General features: G+C 40.7%; 1 protein-coding gene across 1 annotated transcript; it reads left to right on the forward strand.

Moving 5' to 3' along the window:
- The first annotated feature begins 985 nt into the window (after positions 1-985).
- LOC118423372 lies at positions 986-13,965 on the forward strand. Its single transcript, XM_035831488.1, has 4 exons — positions 986-1,187; positions 11,746-12,745; positions 12,920-13,037; positions 13,531-13,965. The coding sequence occupies exons 2-4, from the start codon at positions 11,937-11,939 to the stop codon at positions 13,726-13,728; spliced, it is 1,125 nt and encodes a 374-aa protein (XP_035687381.1). The 5' UTR covers positions 986-1,187; positions 11,746-11,936; the 3' UTR covers positions 13,729-13,965.
- The last annotated feature ends 488 nt before the right edge of the window (positions 13,966-14,453 follow it).

Below are 14,453 nucleotides of genomic sequence, written 5' to 3' on the forward strand. Positions count from 1 at the left end.
ATCATGTGGCTGGAATGACGTCAATGAATTTGACATGACAACACAGTAAAAGACGTATCACGAAGGTGATGGTCAAAAATATTGTGCAAAGAAAAGCGGCATGCTATTCAAAAGTACTGTTATACTATTTCTTTATCTTGAGATGTTTAGAACCTATGGTGCTTTTGGTCGGCGTCTTTGGTTTGCCTTCATAGTAACGGCAAAATACGAACCAAACATCAATTCCAGATGACTGTTTTGTTACATTAAAGCAACAACTGTATATGTAAGTACGAGCAGACTATCTTTATTTGAAAATGTTAAAAACCTACAGTGCTTTTTGTCAGTGCCTTTGGTTTGCCAAAAACAAAAAAACGAAACAAATACGAACAAAACATAGATTATAGATATCTTTTTTTCCAAACTTTGAATTACATGAAAACAACAAAATTCTTCATGTGAATCACTGTTACAATGTACTCTTCAAGATGTTTTGTAATCAAGGGGACACGTTTCGCACAGGTACAGGTTCTAAGGAGCTGGTAACACAGGTGACCTGTGACACAGAGGAGGACCTTTCAGTGAAGTAGAGTAAATACGTGTGGATTGTTGTGTGCCGACATGCAGGCGTGACTTGTCAAACAGTGTGTGAAAGAACGGACAACAATCCCGACAGCGATAACTGTGTTAGTCTTCCATGGGAGAGAAGTGGAAAAAGCAACGGGCGATTCCATGTGAATATGTCGAGGGGACGGTATATGGTTGTAAATTCATTGTAATCGTTAGTGGTTTACTTTTAGTTTATGATACACTAATACGAGGTCAACCATGTCGTTGGTAATTCTATGAAAAAGTTTCAAAATCCCTGTAGCATTTTGAAATGCTTCGTTAATATCATCTGGCAGATTCCAACCCCCTCTCCCCAGAAAGGTGCAACGGACCAAGTGACCTGAACGGGTGGTTACGCCTGTCATTGCATGCTAGCAACCGGTGTGTGTGTGCGGCACTGTGTTACCGTCAGGCCGGTTGTAGGTAGGCGAGGCATGGTCGATTAATTCGGCATTCACAAAGGTTGGCTCGACGCTGAAAGAGACAACAGGGATATTACTGTGATTTGGAAAGAGGTAGCATCACAACTGCTTGTTACCGAAGGCCATGACAGAAGAGAACTAGAGACCAGAACGAATCGATGACACGGGCGTAGAAAGGTAAGAATTGAAATACTATTTGATGAACATCCATTATGGTCTATTACATGATATGATACATCAATCTATGATACGTGTTTCTTGACGAAAGATCAGATAATACAAGTTTATCAGAAACCTGATTTCTAAGATAGTAGACACTTTGGGTAACGTAGAAAATACAATTAAACTAGTAATATTTACGCAGAAACAACCTCTGATCAAATACAAATAGTTATGGTCCGCGTTATACGCCTTTAGCAACACATTATTAAGAAACATGTTTAATCTCTATACCTGTCGTTGTAATCAGCTATTGTTCCGTCGTGGCTCTAAATTATGACCATACCTGCACAACAACCACCCGTATAACACACCCCGTTTCCCACATTTGCGGCCACTTCTGGTCACTAATTAAAAGAGTTCAAAGTCAGCGATTCACTCTGTCTACACAACAGTACTAAATGCCTCGTTAATAAAAAATCAACGGGCCTAAACGTGTGTCTATAGAAATCGGTACCATCTATCATTCAAAGTAAACATATATATAAGAAATCTGAAGATGTAAATGTTTCGTGCGTTGCTTCTGCATTTCAAGTATCTACCAGACTAACTTCGCGCGCTGGCTATATATAGGGAGAATAGTTTTCCTGGGGAGTTTGGCCACTTATGGGTTTCTTTTGCCTACACGTGCACGCTACGTATACACTTCCCATGGAATAACTCTTCTGGCCAATTATTCACTCTAATTTTATCAAATTTTATAACTCATGACCCACTAGGCTAGGAATGCATCGTAGAAGCTACCATGATCATACCATCGCACGATTGTATGGTATGTCCGGCAGTGCATTTGTTTTGTACCTGAACCAGCTGTTTAGCATATCGTCATTTCTATTCCCAAGTTGCATAATCTGTCCTCATCCAGCTATTTTTTTTGCAGCACTAATTTACAACATTTTTGTACTGTTATGTTCACTTAATTTGGGCAGATTTAAAAGTTTGTAGACCCCATTAACACGACGAAGCCTATGATCGCCATGTTAAGTGACCAGTTTACTTTGTATGTACGAATCTATGGAGATTTCAGTAGAACATCGGAATGGGACGTAGCAACAGTTGGTAGAAGTGCTATGTTTACCATGACATTTCTACGTATACCTGTATGAGTTAAGTGAATTCCATAGTCTATGTCACAGTAAAAATCTATGATTCAACTGAAGCAAAATGTGATTTGCTTGCAACATGAAGAATGAACGGAAGGGGTATTCGGTCAAAAAAGTTATAAAACAAGAGCTTTTAAAAAAAGCTGGTCTTTCGCTTACTTATATTGTGTAGGTAAAACTTTTACCAGATGAGTTTCAGAACAGTTTCAATGGTATGAACTAGGGGTGGGTACTGGAACAGAAAATTCAGGTACAGGTACAAAGGATCAGGTGCAGGTCCGGACTTGATGGTCTGTGAAAACTTTTGAAGGGGCGATACTCAAAACAATTGTCCATTTCGCTACTAAGGAATTAGTGGAGTATCTGATTACCACTGGTGTTATAAAGTCCTATGTTCATGTGAACAACACTTGTTCTGTACGTTGACGTACAAAGTTTATTCAATTTGTTCTCGTAATTTATTGCACCAGTAAGCCCTTAAACGTATAGATGCCTGCTGATATAATGTGTTCATTTTCTAATTGGTGCAGCATCCAGTTTACTGATTTTTGTCAGGTCTGTGTCTGTTAATAAAATTGTACTTAATGAGTTTCAAAATGCAAATGCAGTTTCATTGTGGTATGTTGAAAGGAACGTTTCATTTCTTTTCGGAATGCAAAATTATTGAGATTTTGATTCATTACGTCAGTGGTTATGGGCCACAAACTCACTCCATCGGGGTAGCTTGGAATCTTCTCATTTGAAATCAATTAGATAAAATATTAGTCAGTGTATTTTACATATATCAAAGAGGGATACACTTTTGTTGAAGTTTCTTCCACGAAGATCCCTTGAAATTTCGAGTAGTAAGCAATTTTCCACATGCAACCGCCTCCCACCCCACGTCAGATCTCTGCACAATTCTGGATTTCATAGAGGTAATTCTCCACATCGTGACTTAGGCTCTGGGTCATTTCAACTTGAGAAGGATCAGAGGACTGATCGAAAGCGTCGGTATATAAGCGCTTTATTTTGTGCACGGATATATGGTCCTAAAATTGTAACATCGTAATAACACATCAAAATCGCGACACCCCTTCCCAACATGCGACACTCCCTTGGGACAAAATGGTGGCGCCCATGGACGCCAACGAAAACAATATACTAGTAGGTTTTGTTATCGCAGGCCTGTAATGAATTGCTATTTGTTCCAACATATGCAACTATACAAAAGTAGTTGTCTATACATGCGACGTTCCGGGCGAGCTCTCTCCGGTCACCGACCTTCCAAAATTTCCACATGGCTGGGGAGGACGCGAGACGCCGCCAGCGAGACCCCGACGGCTGTTTAATAACACCAAGGAGGTTAAAAAAGACCTCGTCAGAGAACTTGATGCTGTGCCTTTAGGAGATTCATAAATAGAATAACTGTGACAAATTCAGTCGGTAACGATTTTTGTATGCAAAAAAAAAATCAAGTTTTATTTGACTCTTTTGACAGTAGACCTCCACAAAACTCAGTAGATACATTGTATATAGCTTTCACATCTTTCCTGTATGTACAATGCTCACAGTTCCCTACTCAAGTCAATCTATACACTGTCACCAGTCTTCACCAAACACGATTAGAATGTGCTAAGATTCAGGATGGATGCTTTTTTTCCGTTCAATGAATGTTGATCAAAGGCAGATATTTCCTCATGATAGCCATCACTTGAGTTGTACAATGTAAAAGTGGAAAGGACATCATATTCTGATTGTATTTCTTCACTACCTGCTAGCAGAGAGACTGCACCAGTACACACTATGAACATGTACAGACTCCAGATGTTACAGAAGGTATGAATCCTTTATAAGAATAAGGCGTACTAAAATTACATACCGGTAATTATAGGTTTGTTACAATGGCCATTTCTACACCAAAATCTTACATCATGTCTGTCAACCCAGTTCACATGAGATGGAAACAATTGGAGATTTCTTTGATCCGACCTGGTCCTCCCCTCCCCCATCTAAGTTTGTGCTACTCAATATCACTAGTTCATGAAAGGACTTACTATACAATGGACTAGATATCCTTTACCATATGAGATGACCACAAGCTGACCAGTGTAAAAGCTACAGGTGGTAAGTTTTTTGAAAGCCCATGTTCCCAAGTTTCTGAAGGATGTATAGTATCCTGTGTGGTAACCATGTGCTACCGCCCGACAACCATCTGTTTGAGATTCTTGAGGCTGTGTTCTCTGGCGACCTGCAGGGCGTGGTCCAAGGCATGGATCTGCACCAACAGCTTAGCTACCTGCTTAATGCTCTCTCTGTAAGGAAAGGGGATGCAAAAATGAGCGAGTTGTGGGGTAATCAAAATATGTTACAACTAGACACATGTTTGATGTAGACACAGGCTTTGTGGCACTGGAACTAACCTATACACTGTAAAAACCGAAAACTCTCCTTGTTTTAAATATGAGGTTCAACAACCAAACCTCCAAACAACCAAACAATCAAACAAATAATGATTCTCCAGAAATTTGGACTTCAGGTCAAATAGCAAATGTAACATAGCCAGACAATATAATTACTGTTGGTCACTTCTTTTGTGGCCAAGAGCATGTTATCATTTTATTTAGTTATGAAGTTTTCATAGCTTTAGAATGCTACAACAAGTACTGTGGATATTTGCCAAATAATGTTAAATTTTGGACAATACTTACGACATTTGTCAGTTTCTTAAAAACATGAAATCTGTAAAAACAGGTACAAATCAACATTTTACCCGTCATGCATATGGCGCATCTGAAGACTAAAAGCAAGGAGGTTAAAGAAGGACTAAAAGCAAGGAGGTTAACCTCCTTGCTAAAAGTCATATTTTGCTGTATAGTTTATTGTGTCCACCCCTTACCTTGCTTTTCTCCTGTCTATGTCGGGACAGCCGATGCTGTTCTTGTGTAGGTTGAAGTTTAGGAAGATTTTAGGATCTCTTTCCATTGCAACTACCATCTCTTTTTAACCTCCTTGATCATTACCACACGGCGTACGGTGAAAATGGCACATAATGGGTGAATGTTGGTGAAACACGGTGAAAATGTGTCACCCGGATTCGCATTGTTCCCATGTAAATATGGAAGGCTGAAAGCAAATATTGCACCTACGTGACAAAAGAGTGAAACATGGTGAAACAAACAGCAATTACGTCATTGTGTGTTTCACGAGCTAGCGACGTACTCGCCGCTGTCCAGTCGACGGCATTGGGACTGAAGACTGCCCGCCCAGTTCCTCAGCGCAAGCCGAGGATTTTTTTCGCATTGCCGCTAGCTCCGCAAGCCGTGGAAATATCTTTGACACTGGGATTGAAGACTGCCCGCCCAGGATTTTTTACGCTTGCAGCTAGCTAAGACGTGCACGTGATCGCAATACGCACCTCTGATTGGTTGATCCTACAGCTGTAGGGGGTTCCCCGCTATCTACTTTCTTTGCTGCCCCATGATGCTTTGCGCCCACCCGTGTCAAAGAAAATTTCTTTTACATTTCTACGCACACAAAAAACGCTATATTCCACAATTACTTTGCAATATTGCCGTGTGGTAGTGACAGATTGTGAGATGAAGATTTCCTTCAACTGCTGGCATTGTAACGTTGTTATGCTCTGAACTTGCCAAGGACGATAACGTCCTTGGAACTTGCCCAGTGTTTCTCGACCGCCTATTATAAATCATAAGGTCCAACCTACCCCTACCTACTGGGAGGAAAGACACCACAACGTTTGGACCCTTTCGTACGCGCCGCGTTCACTAAGAGAAACGAAGTGTGACTGATATCCATCGAATACACGTACGCAAAGATACCTTAAATGTTTTCTCTTTACCTTGCAGATATAGTACAAGTTGAATCGCGGAGGTCTTTGGTTGAATAGACGTCTACAAATACGTTGTGCAGGGCACATTACAGGTCCTTTATTCCTGCTAATAAGCCATGCATAAACCAAGCAGCACATTCATGGCAGGCCGATACGTATGTCATACATACTAGTACTTGCATGGCCTTTGGCAATACCATCGAATCTGCAGGGTAGAATATCTCGCTAGCACGGTATGGCATGGTCGACCCGGACGGACGGACGGACGGACGGACAGCAATCTAATATCAGTCTGATTGCCTTTCGCCGCCGAAGGGCGGCGAAAGACAAAAAACTCGTAGTGAAAAATGAAAATTCAATACGACTCATAGATTCCCATAATAGATTCACGAAGAAAGTTCTCAAGAAAATTATGGGGGGAAAAACTGAAAAATGTGAACTGGCGAAATAGCATTACGATCTGTAACATTGGTCACCAATTTTACAATGAAAACAACTCTATATCCTTTTCAATGATGTTCACATTTTAGCGCAAGATGAAATCTTTAAAAAATCCATATTTCTAAAAGACATTTTGTGACACCTAGCAAGTAACAACAAAACACTAATTAGGAGTTAAGCCAAACTACTTAAAGCTAGACATAAAGTGAGAAATCTTCCGTGACATTAGTGTGACTTAATCCCCACATGATCCTTCTCTAATCCTGTAATCGGTCTTAAATTATAGCTTCTTTAAGACGAACAGGTGAGGTAAAGCATACTGTATAGGGACCACCTGTTACACTTTTCGGGGTGAGCCGTGTGTTACTCTGACGACTGTCTGATTCGCGGTCCCACGTTGTAAAAATGTTTCGAAAACCATAAATTTCCTTTCCTTTCACTGGCATTCATTTCAAAGCAATATCATGAACGTTGCTGATGTTGCTATATCACAAGACCATACCGCCGTTGAGCAGTTTGAGCTAAAAATGGTAGACTTTAATTTTGTATGTTATATTTACCAAATCACTTACGTTAGAACGGTTCAAGCATGAGAGGGAAAGGGTATGAAAGGGCTCACGTCTGCCATTTTCGTCGCCACTGGGCATTGATATAGAGCTTTTTGCTTAATCATCTGTATTTTGTCTTTCTCACGACCAATTGGACGAAAAACATGGAGGACAAGAAACAATCTTTTCTCCCAAATTGTTGTCAAAGAATACCTTAACATGCGAAAACAATACAGCAGAGCACCTATCAATCTTGTGAAGTCTTTTGACGTCAGAAAGCTCAATCAGATTTTACAGATCACTGCAAAGAAACGACAGCATTCTACTCGCCAAAGGGAGTATTTATTGACAAATCGCTGTTCCTCCAGGCGATTTTCCACGCCAGAAGACAGAGTAACACAGTAACGTTCGATAAGAGAAAATGTACAAATACCACTGGGGTCTCTAGGGTAAACAAAATGGACTGTCAGCTTTCTAGCCGGTCTATAAGATAATCAGCAAACAGACAGTGTGTGTCATCAACTCATAGAGTGCAGTGTGACATGGAAAAACTTTCTTCTTTTGGATACACTTTCTACTGTTTTTTTGTGTCCTTTCAGTATGATTTTCTGACTACCTTCGTGAGGGTCTGAGGTAGGTGCTTAGCGACTTACTTTCAATCGTAAACGTTGTTTTGGGAGACACAAAAGTACCTAAAGCGGCCTCTAACGTACTTGTCAACAGGGTGGATATGTTGGATGGTTGGCATGTAGTGTTGGTTGGGGGGTCGACTGGTCTATTCAAGGTTCTGGAAGCAATTTGTCGACGATCTTAAATAATAATACCTTTCACAATAGTTTTAGGGCAAATAACCGACCGTGGTGTTATTTTAGATTATCAGAATTCAAATGCTATTTGTGAAACTGCACGATGAAGCATAACAGTTAGCTAACGACTGTAATTTGTAGGATTACATGTGATACCTTCTCTCAAAATCAAATGATAACTAGTACTTCGTAAGGGACATAAACATCACAGCTAAAATGACTCGGTAAGCCATTTTCACTATAAGGAAGTTGTAAAAGGGGCTAATTGAAAACTAAAACAAACTTAAAAAGCAAACAACCTTGCAGTCACCCGGAGATGTTCCCACATCAAACATGCACTTAGTTGTAATCTTTTGTTCGCTTTGTGTTCAGGGCACCAATTACCCAATCAGATCCTTTGTTCCTCTCGGAAATCTCATTCCACCTATGGGGGCTCCTGTTACTGATGGTTTACAAACGTACCATTCGCATACACCAAATTATGAGCTATGTTTACACAGGATTTTTTTTAAATATACGAGCACCTTGGGACAGAACCTAACTGGAACCTAAAATGCATTCTCATTGAAACAAAACTGTGTTTTAGCCTCGGTGAAAATTGCACCGTTGTTAGGCGGGTAGTCGACCTATGGGTTTACCTTGTATAATTGGGTGTAATCTATGTGTTGATAACCTGGGTTTGAACTTAAATCAACTTGACATTCCCAAAGTTGTGGCTCCAAAAGCACAACACGTAAAACCCCAGCTCTGTACAAGACGGAAGTATATGCTACAGCCACCCCCCCCCCCCCATTTCAATCACTGCAACTGCTATACCTGGTAATCAAATCACTGTACCCTAAACCACTGTACACCTAACCCTGTCAGGACATAAAATACATGGCCGCCACACAGAGTAATCAAAAACTCTTTCAAGGAGCAACTTTCAGGCAGTTAAATAGCCAATTAATGGAACCCCCAACATCGATGTCGTTCCACTATAGTCTATACAATGTTGCTAGGAGCGTCCGACAGCCAGACTTTTCCTAATATTTGTTCCCTTCTTTTGTCTTCCTCCAACAAAATTTGTATTTCATGACGCTGTATTGTAGACCTTTGACATGTGCACCCGTAAATCTTGGACAAAACTAATATGTTGTATAGTAGAGAACTGTGATTAGAGAACACAATAGTCACTAATATTGCCCTTGGAAGGGACTTGAACAGTCGTCGTTCTAAATAGTGCTCTCGTCAAGGCTATTACCCTTTCGTATGCAGGAATTCCAAACTCACTTTAAGGGATTATGACGACAGAAGAATCTTAATTCACACGTCGATTTCTGTGGGTAGAGTCGGCTCCTTGCTTGGATACACTTCAAATATTTGTCCAAGCCGACACTTTGGGTACAAAGCTTTCCCATTCACTCTGCCGCACGGGTTTTGTCTGCCTCTTAGAAAGGGCCATTCAAATAGCGACTATTGCTGGAGGGGTCAGGGACAGGATTTCTGTGTGTGATACATAGTAACAACGGAGAAACTGTGTGTGTAGGTGTGTTAAGTCCAAGGAAATGATGTAACATGCTGTAAAGGACAACCAAAACGGCGGTTTTACCATTCAAACTATGCAGTAATGGTCTGAGAAACATATACTACATGAACTAGTATGAAGGTAAGTTCGTACTTTGGTCAATGTTCTAATACTCATAAACTTACACTGTATTGTTCAATGTCAAAGTGATACGTGAGGCCACATGTCGTAAAGTTATGTGTGTCATACTTGCGTCTAGGTTCTTTCACGTTCTTAATCTGCTATGTAGAACCAAAACGAAGCACTGAAACCTAAACTGTTATTGTGTACAGTTTTTATAAAGGCATATGACATTGAATTTGGCACAACAACGCGGTATTGGCACCTTAGCAGCACTAGAGAACAATGCGCAACATTCTGTGAGTGTGCTAGCCGGGAGACTTGAGAGTCGATACAAGTGAAGCACATCGCCTTGAGAAATGGTGCATGTACGGAACATAGGTGCTGACTGACTTACTCTCTATCGGTGGTTTTCATGTGTGAAAATACTTACAACAACAACACTATCGGGAGAGAAGTCAGACTCTAGTTAAAATGGACAAAAAGGCACGTCGTGATAACGAATGATTATATAGTATTAGGCTTACGTGTGGTCAATACAAACTCAAAGCATCGTAGTGATTTTCCATAGGACAGTAACATCGAGTCGAGTTTTAGGTATCATAACACTGGAGTTCCAATTGTTTATAGCGGCTATAGAGTTCCAATTGCTTCATTCCTAATTTAGAAATCAGCTTCACTAACGTAGTCAGCTATCGGAGTACAGGCAGTTGATGATGTTCGTCCATCGGGAGTCGATTACATACAGTTACATACAGGTATTTGACTTTGCATCCTATTAAATTGAAGACTTTCCCAATAGAAAAGTAATAAATATTGGAGTGAGGTGTACAAATGTATGTCTAATTCTCTTGAGACGAAACTAAAGTGATAAACATTTTCCTGTGACAGACAGACAGTATTGTATTAGAGCTGTTGTCATAAGTACGTTTTATCCTGGATGAACCTGTCAGTAAATTTGTCCTTCTTCTTCCCATGATACGGACCCCTGGCGTGGTGCATCCTTCAGTGCTCCTTATTTGCACAGGTTGACCTCTTACATCCTTAAGGAACATTTTGGGTGCGCCTTCAGTCAAGGAACCACGCAACATCATATCAGTGATACGATTTTTTACAGTCTTGTCATCCACATAGTATGACCAAGTTCAAAACTTAACGGATACCACAGATAAAAATATTTACAATTCTGTGTTTGCCTTTTTGAAGTTTACAGTACAAAACGTTAGCCCCTTACAAAGTAGATTAAAACGTGCCGTTAAAGCCCCACAAGTATCCGGTTTTTTTTTCGTTTGCTCAAGTAATGAAATATAATGGCACATCATCTGGTATTGACAAGAATCTACACAGAAAGAAATATGGCGACCTTAAGAAGGAGGTCACATTACATATTCAAGTGAAACCCATTTACTAAAACAACACTTCATACGGTCTACACAAACGTGTTTGGAGAGGCTTACAGGGGTGGTATAAATCATTGAGAAACGGAAGAGGCCTCATGTTGTTGTGTAGTGCAGATTTGAGATGATATTGTAAACGGTACCAAACATACAATAGAAACAGTGTAGTGCTAAGATATTGTATGTATGCATGATTAAGAGAAAAGCTTATTCTGAGGCCCACAATTCCAGACAAGATGAAAAATTTTGTGAGTGTTGACTTTCTAATCAAACTCAAAAAAGTATTCTCTCTAAATGAACACACAAAGACACTATAGTGTTGAACACTTTACCTTAAAACCGTAATGATAATGTTAACAATTAACCTGACAACATACTTTCAAAGATTAGTTTGTGAGAAAGGAAATTGTACCAATTCTTTGTGATATATTTCTGCCAGACTTCAGTAGCAAAAGCTTAAAACGAGCGCACCTTAGAGGATTTACTGTGAAACTGTCCCCAACACCGATCTGACAATGATTCACGAGTATGTATTTCCACACAGACAATAACTATGAGACTCTCTTAAGCGGTTGATTCCGGCAGTATTGTATGAAGGTACATACTTGACGGCCCATTTCCAGTTGACGTAGGAGCCAGACAAAACTCATAAATTTTTCAGAGAATTCAACAAAAGTCTGACATTTGCCTTTGCGAAAAAGTGGGTCATCCTTGTTATTCTTTGCGCCTTAACGTGGATTGTTCTGCTTATTCCGCATGCAGGTATGGAGGCACTCTGCAAGAGGACTTTGGCATGGGGGTAGACTCCACTAAAGAGAAGAGCAGCTGCGAATAGTCTGAAAAGCACAATGCAAGCGACATACATCACTTGAGCTCTAGTATTCCTCAAAATCGCAGAGATTCTATTATAACTAAAAAATTCTAACAGAAGACGCAAAAGTTCTTGAATCAAGATGGCAAAGAAGTCGACACAACTGGACAAGACCATCTGCAAGTTCAACAGCATCTATGCAGAAAGGAGGCTGAAGAAACAGATAGATCTTATCGAGAAGGACCGTAAGCAAGTCCTTCTCAAGATCGAGCGGGAACAGATTGTTCTGAAGAAGGAGCTGAAAGACCAGCGGAGACAGAAGATGTCCAGGGTATTTCCGGAGCCTCCAGATGGAGTGGAGGATGACGAAACTCCGGGCAGAAAGAAAGCATCCAAACATAAGAACAAACCGAAGAGAAAAGTGACAATCGGAGACGACGTCCATGAAATTGACGAGGAACTGAATGGAGTTTTGAACGGCAATGGATTATTAACCGCTCCTGGTATAAACAGGGGATCTCGGAGACACTTAGCCAACGATTCGGACGACGAGTCAAGTCATGATTCAGACGACTCAGATGGAGAGGTAAGAAAAACGCAGTCGAGAATCAGATTTGTGGACATCCCAACGGCGACTACAGACAGCGCGAATGGGTCGGAGATGGACAGCCCGTACACATCGGGCGGGTACGGGAACTGGGCGGACAAGGTGGCCCATATGAACCGCTCCAACAGCGTGCAGCTACCCGCCGCGCCCAGGCACACGCAGTTTTCGGGACGCCCCACGACATCGTCAGGGGCTGTCAGTACGGGAACCACGAGAAGCACCAGTAATCTCACCTCGAGAAGTTTACAGACTCCGCTGGGCAGATCCACACCCATGGGGACTAGGGGTGCTGCCGCCGGCAACAGGCGACCGGTCACGGCGGGGAACGGGCCGCTTTACGGGAAGTAAGTCCATATTCGTTATAGTTCCCTTTCTGTATTCAGACTTTGAAAGAACACAAACGTAACACATTATAAATGACATGGACCTTGCTTTTAATTAATGATGACAAGTTTATTACATGGAAAAATGAGTACATAATAAACATACTCTATCATTGACAAGTACGTTTTTTTCAGCTCGAAGCCGCCAAGATATTCAATCATCAAGAAACAGATAGAAGAGGAGGAACATGAAACTGTGATGCGCATGCGTAAAATCTACCAGCAGAGGGAGAATGAAGAGGTGGACAACAAGGTTGGTCTGAATTTGCATATTCTAGTCCGAAGAAAAGATTCGAAATGCAAGACAACAATAAGCTTAAGATACTAAAATACATTTTTCGAAAAGTAACATTAATGTTATCAGCAAAGACAACAAAGCTATTTGGATGTAACATAAAGATAGTCCCTCTGATTCCCTCCTCAGAGTAGAAGTGCTGACTGACTTAACCTTTCAGAGTGCTAGGTGGCGTTGCAGTCACGGATGCGATCCAACACGTGACTAAGCCTGTACTACCCTGGATATGGTTATGGAAACGGCCAGTGTCACTGACGGATCTGGAAAGTCTGACCGTTTCAAAAACCATATCCAGTTACTTGAGTAATTGCTTTTTGGCGACACTTTGCAAAACATTGAAGCAAGAAAAAAACTGAAATACCAATTTGGCCAAATTAACAAGGAGGTCTAACAAACAGTTTTTTTCGGAGCATACTAAAACCCCATCCCTCCCCATCTCTGTGACGTCCAGGTGCTGTGTTTCCTGGGTAAGGGGGTGAGGAAAGTGAGCATGCCGCCCATCACCACGGCGGAGGAGGCTGAGATCCTGGAGAAGATCGGCTCGCTGGTCCAGCAGGTGGACAGGCGGAGGAAACTGAGCATCATGCCGCCTAGCGAGGGAGGGGAGGACTGCAACAGGAAGTCATCCACAACCAGCAACAAGAGCTGATAGATATACATGTAGGGCCATGTTGATTTGATTATATGGATGACATCCTCTGGGAACTGATGCGAGCGTGCAAATAAAAAGAGTTGCTTTCTTTATAAAATCTAAGAGGTCAGGAAGGTTGAACAAATTATTGAATTCACAGAATATAGTATATCAAAGACATATCTTCTTTGATTTGACCTTGGAATATTCTATGACATTAGCATACGTTTTCTGATATTGTTTTTTGCAATCCACAGCATATATTTGCTTTTTTAATGCTGCTTTGTATGATTAACAGTATAGTTAAAGAGTTTATTTTATTTTTTTGGAAACAGCCAAAAATTGATATTCGCATGGATGTCATCCGTATGATCAAATCAATATGGCCTAACTTATGTCACCAAGAACAAATAGGGTTGGCCAAAATCAGGAACTTTTTTTACTTGTAAGAAAATATCAAGTATCAAATTTAAACTCAATCAATAGGTGAGCTTGTATTTGCGTATAGAAGAAGGCAAAAGTACAAATGTTTTGAAAGTCATGGTCAGGATTTTCTTAGGTTTCCAAGGAGGCATCATGGAGGTATCAAAGACGACAAGCATGAGGTGCACGTACCTTTGTATCTCTTAAAAAACATATTTCACCCAAGTTACTCGACATTTTCAACAATGTATATTTCTTGATAAAATATAATGTTTAAATCAATATTTATGTTTTAAAGTTTCTCCATCAACAAGTGCCAA

This window comes from Branchiostoma floridae, chromosome 9, assembly GCF_000003815.2.
Source record: "Branchiostoma floridae strain S238N-H82 chromosome 9, Bfl_VNyyK, whole genome shotgun sequence".
NCBI lineage: Eukaryota > Metazoa > Chordata > Leptocardii > Amphioxiformes > Branchiostomatidae > Branchiostoma > Branchiostoma floridae.

Coding starts and splice junctions, on each gene's coding strand:
- LOC118423372 (XM_035831488.1), top strand. CDS start 11,937: ATGGCAAAGAAGTCGACACAACTGGACAAGACCATCTGCAAGTTCAAC. Junction 12,746..12,919: donor AACGGGCCGCTTTACGGGAA/GTAAGTCCATAT, acceptor CGTTTTTTTCAG/CTCGAAGCCGCCAAGATATT. Junction 13,038..13,530: donor ATGAAGAGGTGGACAACAAG/GTTGGTCTGAAT, acceptor TGTGACGTCCAG/GTGCTGTGTTTCCTGGGTAA.